Here is a 15,025-nt window from a genome sequence, read left to right as displayed (position 1 = left end):
ACATGCGGCGCCAACGTCTCTAGCCAAGCGAAAGTCGCATTACTGGCTCCGGAAGAGGACTTCTGAGCGCCTGCTCAACACAGCGTTCCACAGGTCGAAGCCGAAGGATGGCGCGTAGAAGAGGACACCAATCTCCTGGCTGGTCCACCAGCTGGCTCGGTCCATGTTGCCTGACCCGAGGACTACGTACTCATCGTCCACCATGGTCATCTTGAAGTGGCTCACGACCGGCTCGTCGTCGTAGCCCTTGCGACTGGCCAGCGGCTTGTAGTAGAGGATCTCGAGCTTTCCCGGCGCCACAGGCTGAGCCTCAACGTCCGAAGGCCCCTTGGGCGCGTGTAAGCGCTGGTATCTCTTGATGAAGCTGCTGAGGCACCACGATGTCGTGGTTCCAGCGGTAACGAGCTGCTCGATCAACATCATACCCTTGCTGGTGCGAATCTGCACGTCTACCCCGCGTGCCAGTGCCGCTAGGAGCGCCTCCAGGGCCGGCCACGAGGTGACATTTGGGGTCAGGATGGTGATTTTGCGCCGCGCGTTGGCAAAGAGGGTGAGGAGCGCCGCGTTGAGTGGTGTCATCGGGGGGTTGGAGTGGGAGAGGAAGGGAAAGAAGCTGAAGCGCGGGTTCCGGTGGTGCGAGGACGGGAGAAACAGGGTCGGCACGGGCGATTGTGGTTGGAGCTTTGTGGACTGTGTCGCCGAGCCGTCCTGTGTGACGATTGCCGTGCTGCTGGTCGTGGAATGCCTCCCATCGTCGTCTTCATCATCGTCGACTCCGCGCGTGATCTGCCGGGCGCCGTCGTCGGCATCTGCCCGGGGGGCTCCCCAAACCCGCTCATGGAACGTTGTCAGGCGCGAGACGACGTCTCCCTCCAGCTCGATGCACCCCTCAAACCACCTCTCCCAGCTGACGTTGCAGCTCGGGACAAAGGCGCGGACTCCGTCGATCAAGATGTACTTGGGGTGCATGACACTCAGTGGGGTAAAGAAGATGCTCTTGACCGTCATCTGTATCCCGCCTGTGCTCAGCGTCGCCTCGTCTGGCAGGCCGAGTTCGGTCCATCGCGAAGAAGGGTACATGTAACCGTCACGGGAGGACGTATGGAACAGCTTCTGGAAGAGACTCCGGGATGAGAAGCCAATGGTGATGCGCAGCGGAGGCGCCGCCGACTGCGCCCCGGCCCGAGACGACGCAAGCTGGTGCAGCGTGTCGCGGAGGGCGTCGAGGGAAGGCGACGGGGCCCAGTAGCAGGTGACGAAGTGGACGGAGTGCTTGGCCGTCAGGATGGCCGGGAGGATGGCGCGCGTGAAGATGGAGTAGCCGGTGCCGACGTACAGTGATCGCGGCAGGCTGGTGGTGATGAGTGAGTCGACGTCGTTGACGTGGTGGTTGGGGAAGTCGCCCTGTTGCTCCGCATGGCGGGACTCGAGCAGGCCCTTCCACGGCCTGACGAATGAGGCCGGGAACTCGGTCGGCCAGGATGCCATGGCCGCCGGAGAATGGATTGAGGTCACTGGTGAGCCCGTGGTGAAAGGTGGATGAGATAACGCGAGGGCTGCCAAAGGGCAAACGCGTAGCCCATCTCATCAGCCCCGGTACCTACCGACCTTAGTGGGCGCTTGGCGCCGTTGACGTGACTTTGCGGGAGGCGCCGTAATTACCAGGGCCACCACGGTGCCATGTCTTGCCCTGGGCCGCCTTCATCGCCCCGTAGGTACGGACGTACAGCTGGTGTACTAGAACAACACGCCACCCCAGGTGATGGCGACTCCAGCCTCCAGGTTGTCTCGTCTCAGAGCCGGCATTGTGCGCGTTGGCGCCAAGGGACAAGGTGGACGTGCTTCGCATCAATGTCGTCGGCTTGCTGTCTCTGGAATGTCCAAGAGCCTCCACGCTCGTGTAACCCGATGCCGGCTTGGAGAGCTTCCAGCGTTGCGGTCGGGCTCCCGAATTGCATGCATCTCGTGCTGCTGCAGATCCATCTCCAGGCCGGCCGCAGTGATGGGAGATGCAACCAGTAGCAGGCGGCAGCCATTCGTCGCCCCCAAGCTCTGAAATACAGGGCCCAAAAGTAGAGTGGATGCCACGGCACCGGCCCACCTCAGGGACCAGCAAACTCACCGCCCTGGCTCCAGCTCCTGGCAGAACCCCCGTGTCGCCAGGCGCTGCCCCTCCAGCTCCAGGCACGTCCACGGCGCAGCTTCACCACATCTCCACCTCTACCAACCCGTCCGCTCCGTGGCCCCCTTTCTCGCCCGCCGTCGCCCGCGAGCACCATCACCGCAGCCATGATTTCGGGCGTCCTCATCTTCAATCAAAAGGGCGAGAACCTCATCTTCCGCGCCTTCCGGAACGACTGCCGCCCGCGCCTCGCCGATGTCTTCCGCATCCAGGTCATCTCCAACGCCCAGGTCCGCTCGCCCATCCTGACGCTGGGCAGCACCACCTTCAGCCATGTCAAGCACGAAAACATTTACCTCGTCGCCATCACCAAGAGCAACGCGAATGCCGCCCTGGTCTTTGAGTTCCTCTACCGCCTGATCCAGCTCGGCAAGGGCTACTTTGGCAAGTTTGACGAGGAGGCTGTCAAGAACAACTTTGTCCTCGTCTACGAGCTGCTCGACGGTAAGCCCATCAACTCCGCGTGACCCGACGGGATGTGACAAATGCTGATGGTCTGGCGGCGCAGAAATCATCGACTTCGGATATCCCCAAAACACCGAGACCGACACGCTCAAGATGTACATTACCACCGAGGGCGTCAAGTCCGAGACGCGCCCCGAAGACACGTCCAAAATCACGATGCAGGCTACCGGTGCTCTGTCCTGGCGAAAGGCTGACGTGCGATACCGCAAAAACGAGGCCTTTGTCGACGTCATCGAGGATGTCAACCTCCTCATGTCGGCCACCGGCGCCGTCCTGCGCGCCGACGTCACCGGCCAGATCGTCATGCGCGCATACCTCTCCGGCACTCCCGAGTGCAAGTTTGGCCTCAACGACCGCCTCCTGCTCGACAACGACGGGCTTCAGAGCTACCCGAGCGGCAACAAGATGGGAACCAAGGCGACCAAGGCCGCCGCCGGCAGCGTCACCCTCGAGGACTGCCAGTTCCACCAGTGCGTCAAGTTGGGCAAGTTTGACACGGACCGCATCATCAGCTTCGTCCCGCCTGACGGCGAGTTCGAGCTCATGCGGTACCGCTCCACCGAGAACGTCAACTTGCCCTTCAAGGTGCACGCCATCGTCAACGAGGTTGGCCGCACAAAGGTCGAGTACAGCATCGGCGTCAAGGCCAACTTTGGCCCCAAGCTCTTTGCCACGAATGTCGTCGTCAAGATCCCCACGCCTCTCAACACGGCCAAGATCATCGAGCGTTGCACGCAAGGCAAGGCCAAGTACGAGCCGAGTGACAACACCATCGTGTGGAAGATTGGCCGCTTCACGGGCCAGAGCGAGTACGTGCTGAGTGCCGAGGCAATCCTGACGCACATGACCAACCAGCGAGCATGGAGCCGGCCGCCCCTGAGCATGAACTTTAGCCTTCTCATGTTCACGAGCTCCGGGTTGCTGGTGCGCTACCTCAAGGTGTTTGAGAAGAGCAACTACTCCAGTGTCAAGTGGGTGCGGTACATGACACGGGCAGGCTCGTACGAGATAAGGTAGGCTCCCGCGACCATGTTCGCAGGGTTTGTGCTAACTGACTCAGGTTTTGACGAATGACGATGTATGATGGTGTGCAACGGCGCAAGGATACCCTCAGAATCTGCAAAGGCTTTCGTTTCAGCACACGCGACCGGCACCTTCTGCGGCCGTGCTTCGCGAATCTCAACCTTTCTAGTCTCACGCCGCTCTCATTGGGTTGTCGCGGTCAGCGACTCTGGGACTGCAAAGCCAGCAGGCTTATCGCGCCGTGACCCTCGTCTCCTTGCTTGCACGCGCCGACGTTTCTGTACAACGCTGTGGCTGCAACCGCCAATGTGCAAAACTCGTTGACCGGCCCTGCTTGGCAACTGTTCCCATGGCCTCGCGCGTTCTTGTGCACGGCGATGCGCATGTCATCGGCGACTCCGACCTCCGCCATTGGCTTGACGCTGGGACATCGCTTCTCGCCTGATATAAGCACGTGCGACGTGTGTTCCGCCACTGTTCCGAGGCAGCACTTCAACGGCGAGACCGCGTACAGGCCCGTCTACGGGCCGTTGCAACGCCTCCTGCGGCGCGAAGTTTGGAGCAACCTTCTCGAATAAGCTGGCAACCCAAGCAGCTCACCCTCAGAACGGTCCCAAGTCGTCATAACGCCGACGTGACGCGGCCGCTCTTCACATTGCGCAACGTCAACTCACGCTACTGACAGGATCTGACAACACTCGGTCGATGGACCGGCGCGTTGAGTAGCTTGACTGCGCCCAGCGGCGGCTTTAAACATTCCGCGATCCTGGCACCAGTGGTTGCGTGATGTCGTCAGCCCTCTCATCGCCGCCGCGGACTGGGGTTCCACGTACTTAGGGAACACACCTTATGCCCCGACCGGGGTCATTCGGGTGGCCTGTCTTCTCACCCGCGAGGGGCTATCGTGACTTTTGGCTTTGCCAGCCTTTGCCAGCTGAATCTGAGATGAGGAGCTGGGAGAATGGGCGCAAAATCCCTCAAGGGCGTTCGGGCAGGAGGCAAACCTCGGATGGTATAAGAAGGCCCCCAAGGGACGGTGATGGGACACCAGCAACCGCTTGTCAGACAGTCAACAAGAACGTGCCAGCCTGGCCCTTCATTCGCTCTTCTGAACAACTTTGGGGCTTTGTCGTGCTCGAGATCGTGTGGCTCTGATTAACTCTTAACCATCGTGACGAATCTCAGCCCGGATCATCAACGCTGCTCATTGACGGCACCCGCCTTAAACTTAAGGAACAAGTTTACCCTCGCCCTAGACGGCCCTCGACGGCCCTCGACGAGTCCTCCTCTGCCAGCGAGCGGGCAATCTCGCAAGGATTCCCGAACACGAGAATCACCTGCTCCTCAAAACCACCATCCTCGGCTTGGGTTCTCCTCGTCGCACAAAGACCGGCCGAAAGAACGAGTCATTTTCTCCTTTGTCCGAACATCCCCGTCAAGCCATCAAGGTCCACCCACATTTTGCCTTTTTGCTTGGGGACCCCTCCCTTCCGTCGAGCCAATATTCACGTCATCGTAAGGCAACGGGCCGAGACATAGCGATTGCCTCGCCTTCTGGTGCGACCTGGCCTCCCTGCTCCTGCTCCTCTCGTCGCTCCCGACTGCGCGGCCGTCCGCTGGGTGCGCGCACCAAGGCTCAAGTCTACTACCCTTTGGGCTCGGTGCTGGTGGTGCTTGTGCTCGAGAGGGGGGAAGCGCGCGCGTGTGGTGCGAGAAAAAAGGAGGGAGCGGTATTTCGTACTCTCGAGGAGAACATAGCCCAGTTCAGAGAAGCCGAACCACGAGGCAAACAGCAGCACCGGCCAGCAAACAAGCAGTCGGGGGAGAAAAGGTACGATCATGTGCCAGTGGTCCGTCCTCCACCACCACCATATTCCCCCGTGTCCGCGGCCCCTGATCTCGGTCAGCCACTACCTCTACTGCCCGGACGCGGCCGTCGACCCGTCCACGGGCGAGCCCACCGCGCCATGCGCCAACGTCGTCTTCACGCCGGCGACCTCTGCCGAGACGACGGCTGCCGCGGCATCGGCGGCAGCCGGGGGCTGGACCTGGCACGAGAACCCTTCCGCCGCCGGCAGCCCGGTATGCTGCTCGTTGGGCAAGTGCCTCGTCAGCGCCGAGTGCAGCACGGGGGCGTGCCGCCTCGAGGACCTGGGCGGCCGGTGGGCGTGCTGCGCGTGCGGCAGGGGGGGCAACGCGTACACGACGTGCACCAACCTCAAGGTCGGCAGCCCGGACACCTTCTGCTACCACAACGTCTGCGCGGCGTGCACGGCAGACCGGTAACAAGTGGATGAAGGGGGAGAATGTTTATCCCTGGAGCTCCGACAATGCAGTCAAGTTGCCTGTCGACCCCGTTGGTGGCTGGAGTTGCCAGGTCCAGGAGACCCTTTACGACTGCTTGGTGTTCCTCCATCGTTTGAGGAGGGCCTTCGTACAACAAGCGGAAACGCGGTGTGGCTTTCCCGCAGCCTCCCCAGATCGGCATGAGGCTTTCGCCCGTCCTTCCGAACTCCGATCTAGAAGCAGACGGGAGAGCCAGAAAGAACAAGTCTTCGTCGCATCCATTGGTGAGAAGCCCTCGTCTGCAGTCACACAGGCCTCGGCTCGGCTATCCTTCCGAAATTCCACGGCTCAGAAACTTATCCCGGGGGCGAGACGCCGTCTGCACCGGCCACCGCGTTTGCTGGTTACGTCGCGCCGGACAAGGGCCCAGAACCGCCTCATCGTCGGTTTGTCGACTGATCGCCGACCTCGAGACCGCACGCGGGGAGGGGCCTCTTTTCTTATCCGTCTTTCCCTGTTCATCTTCTGCTTTTCTTAGTTTTCTCTTTTCTCTTTCCTCGTGTGGGCCTCTACGCCTCCTCCATCCACCCCCTTTCGTCTGCGCGCCCCTAGGCCCCCCCGTCGTCGTCGTCGTCACGCCGCGCGAAAAGGAAAGACATGCCCTGCGAGGCAAACCAGGCTTGCAACGTTTCTGATGCCAATGGATGGGCACGCGAGCCGAGGATGACTTCTTCGGCTGTCCTTGCGGGCGTCGTGAAATTGGGGATGGCTTGCTTGTGGGAGTCGAGGCTGCGTCCCTCGTCCGGGTCATTGTCGTCGTGGCTGTTTGGGCCTTGCCAGTTGTGAGTTCTAGCATGTTCCGGGTCGATTTTCGTCCGCGGTGATTGTCAGCGGTTGTCAGGTCACCGACGAGGTTCAACGGGGTTCTCATATGCCGGATAACATATAAAACGGGAGTCGGATCTGTTGCGATCGTCAATCTGTAGCAGAATCAACATCTATAACTATACGACCGACATCTGAACACTTTGCTCGTCTTCTCTCACGCCTTTTCAAACGATCCTCACAGAAAGGATTTTTCGGCTGGCTTCTACGTTCTGAAACGCGCATTCAAGCTGGTACCATGTGCACGGAGAAGCGTATCTTCCTCGCGTGCGAGCACCACGCAACTACGTGCCTGCCCTGCCCCGATATGCCATCAAACGGGAAGCCGACCTCATGCGCCAACTTCACACGTGAGACAGTCGACGAGCCGAGCAGCAGCATCGTACCGACGCCGCCGTGTCCGCTACTGCCCAACTGCCCGTACTCGCTCCGTGAAGGGCGTTGGAATTGTTGTGAGTGCGGAAAGGTCATGAATACGGCAGCGCGGTGTGAGTGCGAGATGATGATAGGGGGGACACTGGTGCAGTGCCAGCACGTATGCTGTCATGCGTGTCCAAAGGGAAGCTGGCAGCTCTGAGTAAGAACGCAGAGTTCAGATGTACGATGAAGAAGTCGAGGATGAAGGCTACTGGTAGGAGGCTTGCGGTCCGGAACTGTACGGGTTTGCGTTGCGACGACGCCCGCTGAAGGTTGCATCTTCGAGTTTGTTTGACAATACATCCACATTGTGCCGCATTCGTGAGACATGTGCCAGACTGTCGGGACAGCCTGTCCAGCGAACTCGGGTCTCACAAATCCAGCAGGTCGGGTCGGCTCGTACGGAAGCTTGTTGCCGAGCTTTTGTAGTTGCGGCACCGTATGTGCGCTACTGGTGAGCATGGCGCTCGTACACGACGATAATATGTATCTCGAAACGACACGACTGGTGGATCTGTCGAGTGTGATCGCCGGTGGTAGTCATCGACGGTGACGTCCTTCGGCTGGCCGGCTAACAAGTTGTCAGCTGACAGTGTTTGCTGCAAACACGTTTGCCATCGGCGAGCTGCAGAATAAACAGCGAGTAAAGCTGCTTGTTCAGTCTCCAGGTGAGACCCGGGCGTTTCTGTGGCCTCCTGCATGATGAATCAGGCCAGGCGAGATCGCGTTCTGGTCCGAGCACTCATCCTGGCGACGCCACATCGCGATCTCCCGAGACATCGATATAGGGCACCGAATCAGACTTTCCAAAGCCACCAGGCCGAAATGCGAAGATTAAGACTGTTGGCCGGGCACGAGGCAATGCAAAGGCAACGGGATACTAACGGCGCGCTCGCTACGAACTGGCGAGAAGCTCGCCGTGGCGGTGAACGCCTCGTCATGTTGGCGAACGCCGACTACATGCCTGATGGAGAGCGTCGACATCGCCGGTTGGAGCCAGAGTATAAAATGTTGCCCGCGCAATTCAGTCGTTTTGTCGAGCCGGCAAGGCAGTGAGAGTGCCACCGAGAGCATCCAGCGGCGTTTACTTCGTATAAGAAGCAAATCAGTACAATATCGCCGCAGCCATGTGCAAAGGGGAGCCTCGCTTGCACGGATGCGGGCACACATCCATCAAGTGGTCGTACTGCAGACACTCAACGTTCGACGTCACGTCCCGACGTACGGAGCCCTGCAACGACACCGAGTTTGGTGACACGCGGCAGGGGAGGACCGAGTGCCCGCTGGAGAACTGCGCCTTCAGAAGCAAGGGCGGGCGATGGGTATGCTGCCAATGTCGCCAAGGCCCGAATACGGGCGGCTGGTGCCTGCAGCCGGTCCAGCGCATGGAGACGGGCAAGGGCTCGGGCACGCGTGAGGAGACGACGGCGACGTGCGACCATGGGTGCTGCGATACATGTTTCCAAAGCCGTGAGTACCGTGTCTGGCGCCGCCCCGGCATGATGCTGACGGATCTCCCTACCTAGTACAAGGAAAGACGGTGGCCGACTAGCAAGAGGCGAGTCCCGTTGTTGCGTAGGACCCGTGATCGGCCGACTTCGTCGCATCTGGCGGTAGGGAATGGGAGGATCAGGCGTGGACTTTCATGGTTCATTCGAGTTGTGCACCACAAGCTGTCTGTCTGTTACCTTCAGCTGCCACGGGATAGATGAGGTGTGCATTGTGCTTGCAGGCGTCGGCTGGCGGCTCATGCAGTCTGTCTCCGGGTTGACTTTCCATGGCAGCAACCAGCCTGCGCGGCATGCTGGACAGCATGATAATTAATACTTGGAGGGTAGGGCCGGATGAGGTTTCGTGCTGGGATTCGGTTGAAACACGAGGGATGTCGTTGACAGCGGAGCAAGGACGGAGGAAACTGAGAGTACGTATATTTAGGCAACACCGATCGAGGTAACTGCGCGATGGGGCGCTGGCAGGTCACTTGGGAAGGCACCATGGACCGTCCCTCTTCCATTTGCGAAACACTTGCCGCACGAGATAAAACGTGGTCTGCCACCCAAGCAAGTCTCGCCCCCGGGATCGTACGCACTTCCATGCTCAACAAGAGACTGTGCCTGGAATCCATCATGAGACGGACGACACCGCATGATCAATAATGCTTGCGCCGATTTGCACGCACGCCGCGGCCCGGCGACCCCGGCAGGCCACGTGTGAAGCCCAAATGCCGGCCAGTCTGCAGGTCTGCAGGCTTGCAGTCAACAGTCTTCACCAACCGCGGGTCGGTGTGGGCGCAGCTTGGTCACTGGCACCAGGGGGGGTGAGAGATCACCGCTCGCAAACCGGCCCTCATTCGTCCTCTCCGCCCAGGTTGGGGCGTGGTGGCCCGGTCTCGTCTTTCCCGCCGCTGCACCGCCGCGGCTGAAAGCTCAGTCGGCCGGAGGAGACAACGCAGGGCCCTGGGCCACGGATACGACCAACGGGAACGGGGCACGGGCAAGCAGGACATGCCGGCGTAATTGACGCTGACATTTGGGACACGAGAAAGGGGGTGGCCGGGCTTGGACGAGGGCAGCTTCTGTTTGTTTTTTTGTCGAGTCGCAGGCGAGGCGTCTGGATTCGATTCACGGCGCGCCGCAACAATACATAACTTTCGTTGAGACGCTGCAGCCACCAGCCCTCTTTGGCATGTGCAAGCACGCGTGGCTTGAAGACGACGGCGCCCGCCGTCCCTCGTGGCAATTGACGGGTCCCCCCCCCCGCCCAGGTGGCATTGCGGTTGCAGGTTGTGTCACACAAGGGGGTGGGAGGGGCACACTGGCTCTCACCCGCAGTGCCAGTCAATGGGGTCATCACCGGAAATCTGCCCATCTCAGTGGAAGGCACTCACTGAAGGTGCCACTTCCCCCCGCTATCGCCGTGGCCGACGGCGCCATGGGCGCGCCAAACCTGCGGCTGCTGCCCAGTCTCACCGCGCTGCCCTCCCACTGAACCAGACTTTCAACCACCAACCCCGTCGCATTGCACCTTGAACCCATTGATCCGCCCCCCCGTCCCTCGTTCCTGGTGGTAACAATAGTCGTCAGGGGCTCAACTCCGCTCCCTCGCCCAACCATCAACTCCAAACAACCCTTTCTCTCCTCCCGCCACGAGCAAAGTACCGTGCCATCGCCTCAGCGCCGTGACGAAAGACCGCGCGCCCCCGTCCTCCGGCTCCCCTAGCCCAGCAGCATCGTCCCAGTCTCCCGCGAAAGGCTACGAGTACCCACCGCATCGCCGCCTCCCCGTCCCCCCCCCGAGGCGCTCGTCACGAATCACGATGCCCGCCTCGCTCGACTCCTCCCGCCCCATAATGGCGGCGTCGGTACGTCGTCCCATGGCATGACGCTGGCCTTCTGTCCTCTCCCCAACCTCATTGTGTTGTTGTCTTGGCCTTTCCTTGCCTCAGAGGCTCAGAGCAAACAATCGGCGCCTGCGCCTGTCTTACCCTCCCTTGAGCCCTCGTCCTCCTCGCCTTTTGCTTCCACCGCAATAAACCTCTCCGATCCTCCTCTCACTTCGCTTCGCTTCGTGCGCTTCTTACCCCGACGTACTTCCTCTCTCAAGCTCTCCCGTCACGCCTCGAGTCTTCGCGCTCCCCCTTGCCCCTGGCCGTCGTCCCTGCTGACACCATGGCTCGCCAACAGAACCGAACGTCGGTCCGCTTCAGCACGTACAGCATGGTGGCCCCGTCGTTGACGCCCACCTTCCAGACGACCGACTCTGCGCAGGCCGAGATCCGCGACATCGCCCTCGGCCTGGACCGCATGGAGAACAAGGCCCTCTCGTCCCAGCGCGTCGTCCTCAGCGACGAGAAGACGGACAACATGAGCAAGCTGGCCCTCGGCGCCAAACTCGAGCGCGCCCTCGACCGGCGGATGAGCAGCCAAGACGCCGTCATGCGCCCTCGCCAGAAGAGCATCAAGGTCAGCATCAGCGAAAAGACGCCAATCTCCGAGAAGGCGTAGTGCCGCCTGTGCTGCGGACCCGGCATGCGAGCCCTGCCGCGCATCTCCATCAGAGGATCAGCTGGCTCGGTACCGACTACATTTGGTCACGAAATGGCTTTGGACGGCCCGCCCAAACGACTAGGGCCTCCGACCCGGCACTGAGGCGGTCGCCGCTCAGTTGCCATGCACTTCAGCGCTGCGCCAGCGTACTTTCCTGCGTCTTGTTCATCATCAACAGCATACGACAGACAGGCGCCACGACCTTTCAGACACCGATGGTTTATTACACGTCCACTTTGTTTTAGAGGGCTCGTCGCGAGGACCGCGTCGAGGTTGCTCGTCAGGCGAGGCGAGAGGAATGGGCGGCCGTTTGTTACGTTCCTGAGCACTGCAACACAAGTGTTTATGTATGCATGAGGGGGTTGATGTTTATGGTTACGGGACGATCCGGCTTGTTTTGTTTGCTTTGTACCCCCGTTCTTAGGATATCCAATGGCACGTAAACTACGCTTCACGTTCAGGCCCAACGGCTCGCGGTGTGAGGATTTGCCTCGCGCTGCCGGAGACACGCCGGGGGGCCGTTGTCGGTACAGCTGCCAAGATAGCCATCCATGAAGCGGAGATTCAAACACAAAGCCGTGTGTATTGCCCATGCGCCAATCAATGAAGAGCCCTCTTCCTCCTCGCGAGTGTGATATCATGTCATAGTGTGGTGGTACATCGCTTGCCCAGCATCGTCGTGGCCACTCTTCCCACGCGCCACTTCATCCGCCAACGAAAACCGGTTTCTTTACAGCGACCGCTTCTTCTTCTCAATCAATCCGTCAATCTCCTTGAGCAGGCCCACGAGCTCGGCCTCCTCGCCCTCGACCTCAAGGCCGCTCTTAACCCACTCCCTCGCCTCGTCCAGCCTGCCCATCTCGACGAGGCAGCGGCCCCTCCTCCACCAGCCCTTGGCGTTGCCCACGCGCCGCGCCTCGACGCTAGCCTCGGCGTCGACGGCGCCCTCGGGCCAGTTCTGCATCGCCATATGCGCCTGCGCGCGGTTGGCGAGGAGGCCTGACACCTCCTCGCGCACCAGCGCCGCGGGCTCCCACATGGGCCGCGTCAGCGCCATCTGGATGCCGAGCGTGTACAGGCGCACCGCCTCGGGGTATTTCTGCTTGCGGTACTCGGTGTTGCCGTTGTCCCGCAGCTTGCTGATGTTGCCGCTGCGCTTGGGGTTGACAGGGATGGGCGGCGGCGGCACGGTCGCCGGGTGGTCGAGCGAAAGGAGCGCCCGATGCAGCGTGTTGAGCTGCTCGAGCTCCGCGTCCAGTGTGCGCGACGGCCGCGCCGAGGAGATGGCTTTGGACTGGGGGTCCATGTGCAGGGGGAGGAGGTCGAAATGCTCGAGGTCCGCCATGGCTGTGGTATGCGGTCTAGGGGACCGACTTGAGGGGGCGAAGAAGTGCGCCGCTAGGATGGATACAAGGAATCAGGCGATTAGGTCGCTGTATGGCTATTGTTCGTGGGACAAAATTGGCCGGCTGGTAGGGTGCGCGGTAAGGAGCGAAACGTGCGCTGGAGGCGGCGGTCTATCGAGTGAAGCTGTCCTGTCTCGAAAGGACCCCCCAGGCTGGCGCCAATAAAGAACACGTTGGACCGATCCCCTATCTTATCAGCACATGACTGTGGGGTCCCCCACGTCCATGCCCACCGACTACGCCCACAACTCCACGGCATATGATGAGAGAAGAAAACAAAGAATTGGTGCATCACGAAATAATTGACGGTCCGGGTGCTTGTAGTTGTTGACAGGGCTATCACATGGGTAGGAAATACCTACGAGGTATATATGCCCGTGCCGTACCACAGTGCGATGCCTATACATCATGGACGTCCGCTCGTGTGGCTGCACATGGGACTCGACATGGGAAGGACCCAGCATGTCACTGCTCGACGTCATCCAGGCGTTGATCATAAGTCAGTTCCATTCCTTTTCTACTCCTAATGCCCAAATGCTAGTCTCTCTCGCACGAGAAGAGAATATACCGTGTGTCGTCCTCCCACTGCCACCCACTACCCACCCTGCGTCCCCTTGGACTCTGCCGCCAGAGCCAAGCATGGCTTCCTTGGGCCATGGCCGTGGGACAGGCAGGCCATTCCTCCAGTTCCGCGTCTTCATAACACGCGCGGCCGACCCGCGCCGTGCCATCCGCCGCCCTCACGCGCCGCCGGAAACTTCGAGCTGTTGGGTTCTGTGCTTTATTTGTTTGGCACGGGTTCCGACGACGAGATTCATGTAGAACATTTAGAACAACCTTCCGCCACCTTCCCATAAACCGCCGCCCTTGCCATCACTCAGCAAATCAAGTGTTATCCGTTGTGAACCGCCGCGCCAATCTAATGAACCGCACGAGAAATGACAAGACAATGCGAAGCTACCGAGACCGGCTAGGGCCAGGGTATCGGCCAGTTTAGTAGCCGTAGGCAGCAAGGGCCTTCGCAGTCTCGGGCTTGACAGAGGCGTTCTTCTTGGCATCGGACAGTTGTCGGGCGGCGACCCGCTTGCGCTCGTAGTAGGCGGCGCCCTTCGCCTTTCTTCGCTCCTCCAACCGGGCAACGACATCCTGGTACTTCCAGCCGACCTCGTGGCTGAGACGGCCGACGGTGCAGTACTTGCGGCCGGGCTGCAGGCGGAGGACGCGGAGAGCCTGGGGGACGACCATCTTCTTCTGCTTGTCGTAGGGCGGGGGGACACCCTCGAAGACCTTGAGGCGCTCAAGAGCGGCGGCACCACGGGCGGTCTTGTGGGGGATCATGCCACGGACGGCCTTGTAGAAGATTCGGGAGGGAGCGCGGAAGTGGAAGGGACCTGTCGGCTGTCAGCAGGAGGGCTCAGCGGCGACCAAGGCGATCGGGATCGGACTCACCACCGCGGGTGGGGTTGTATCGGGTCATCTTGCGGAGGTAGGCGTGGTACTTGACTGTTCGGCTGTCAGTTTCCGTTTCGTGACTTTCGGTCCATCTGTCGCTTCGGCTGGTGGGAGCCAGCCGCGTCCAGTCGGATCTGGAGGTGGACGGGGGGAGACGTACGCTTAGCGCGGAAGAACTCGCCAGAGATGTTGAGGGCCTCGCAGCGGACGACAACGACCTTCTGGCCGTTGAGGAGCTGCTTGGCAACGATGCTGGCGAGGCGGCCCAGAAGGTGGCCCTTGCCGTCGACGACAACCTGGGACTCATGTTAGCTCGAGCCCTGACACTGTGTTGCTGGTCCGGGTTTGACGGCGCATGAGGTCGCGAGCAGCGGCAGCAGCAGGCATCAATTCGCTCGCCATGTTCGTCTGCCTTTGGCCGTGCCCACTGCTCCCGCTTCCCGTGCCCTGCATCCGCCATCGCAACCCGGGTTGTCGCAAACATTGATGTGGTGGCTACTCACAACCGGCTCGAACGACGACATCGTATCGGTTTCGTGGAGGCGAAAGGGAAACGAAGGAAAGGCGACAGCTCAGACGACGACGATGACACACAAATCCTCCGACCGGACCGGCGAGAATCTGCTGCTGTGCTGCTGGGGTTAGTCGTCCCTGGGCGAGGTGTTGATGATGGTCGCGACAGTGATTGACGGCGAGAAAATCCAAGTTCCGCTTTGAGGGCTCGTTGTGCCTTTGGGCCAATGTGCGCTAGCCCAACAGGGAAAGGTGGCGTTTGGGGTGAAGCGAGGAGGGCTCACAGCCGCAATGTGCTTTAGGGCTGCGAGACCTACCAAGCAGAGCCGGAGATTCTCCGCAGCCAACAA

At 60.6% G+C, this 15,025-nt stretch overlaps 5 protein-coding genes across 5 annotated transcripts; 2 read left to right on the top strand and 3 right to left on the bottom strand.

Annotated features, from left to right (window-relative positions):
* Positions 1-39: 39 nt before the first annotated feature.
* On the bottom strand, positions 40-1,488 carry PLICBS_005209 (uncharacterized protein; the record flags this gene model as incomplete). The annotated part of the gene is made up of 1 exon (XM_018318864.2): positions 40-1,488. The coding sequence occupies one exon, from the start codon at positions 1,486-1,488 to the stop codon at positions 40-42; it is 1,449 nt and encodes a 482-aa protein (XP_018181338.2).
* An 801-nt stretch (positions 1,489-2,289) lies between these two features.
* Positions 2,290-5,956, top strand: PLICBS_005208 (uncharacterized protein; the record flags this gene model as incomplete). Its single annotated transcript, XM_065600674.1, has 3 exons — positions 2,290-2,626; positions 2,691-3,660; positions 5,578-5,956. The coding sequence occupies 3 exons, from the start codon at positions 2,290-2,292 to the stop codon at positions 5,954-5,956; spliced, it is 1,686 nt and encodes a 561-aa protein (XP_065456746.1).
* A 4,970-nt stretch (positions 5,957-10,926) lies between these two features.
* On the top strand, positions 10,927-11,262 carry PLICBS_005207 (uncharacterized protein; the record flags this gene model as incomplete). The annotated part of the gene is made up of 1 exon (XM_018318860.1): positions 10,927-11,262. One exon carries the CDS (start codon positions 10,927-10,929, stop codon positions 11,260-11,262), a length of 336 nt encoding a protein of 111 aa, XP_018181334.1.
* Positions 11,263-12,034: 772 nt separating this feature from the next.
* On the bottom strand, positions 12,035-12,649 carry PLICBS_005206 (uncharacterized protein; the record flags this gene model as incomplete). The annotated part of the gene is made up of 1 exon (XM_018318859.2): positions 12,035-12,649. One exon carries the CDS (start codon positions 12,647-12,649, stop codon positions 12,035-12,037), a length of 615 nt encoding a protein of 204 aa, XP_018181333.2.
* A 1,054-nt stretch (positions 12,650-13,703) lies between these two features.
* PLICBS_005205 (60S ribosomal protein uL13) lies at positions 13,704-14,686 on the bottom strand (the record flags this gene model as incomplete). The annotated part of the gene is made up of 4 exons (XM_018318858.2): positions 13,704-14,101; positions 14,160-14,213; positions 14,323-14,458; positions 14,666-14,686. 4 exons carry the CDS (start codon positions 14,684-14,686, stop codon positions 13,704-13,706), a joined length of 609 nt encoding a protein of 202 aa, XP_018181332.1.
* Positions 14,687-15,025: the final 339 nt, after the last annotated feature.

This window comes from Purpureocillium lilacinum, assembly GCF_023168085.1.
Source record: "Purpureocillium lilacinum CBS 284.36 DNA, scaffold_4, whole genome shotgun sequence".
NCBI classification, from domain to species: domain Eukaryota; kingdom Fungi; phylum Ascomycota; class Sordariomycetes; order Hypocreales; family Ophiocordycipitaceae; genus Purpureocillium; species Purpureocillium lilacinum.
The sequence above is the reverse complement of the archived record's forward strand: the minus strand, read 5'-3'. Positions and strand labels throughout refer to the sequence as shown.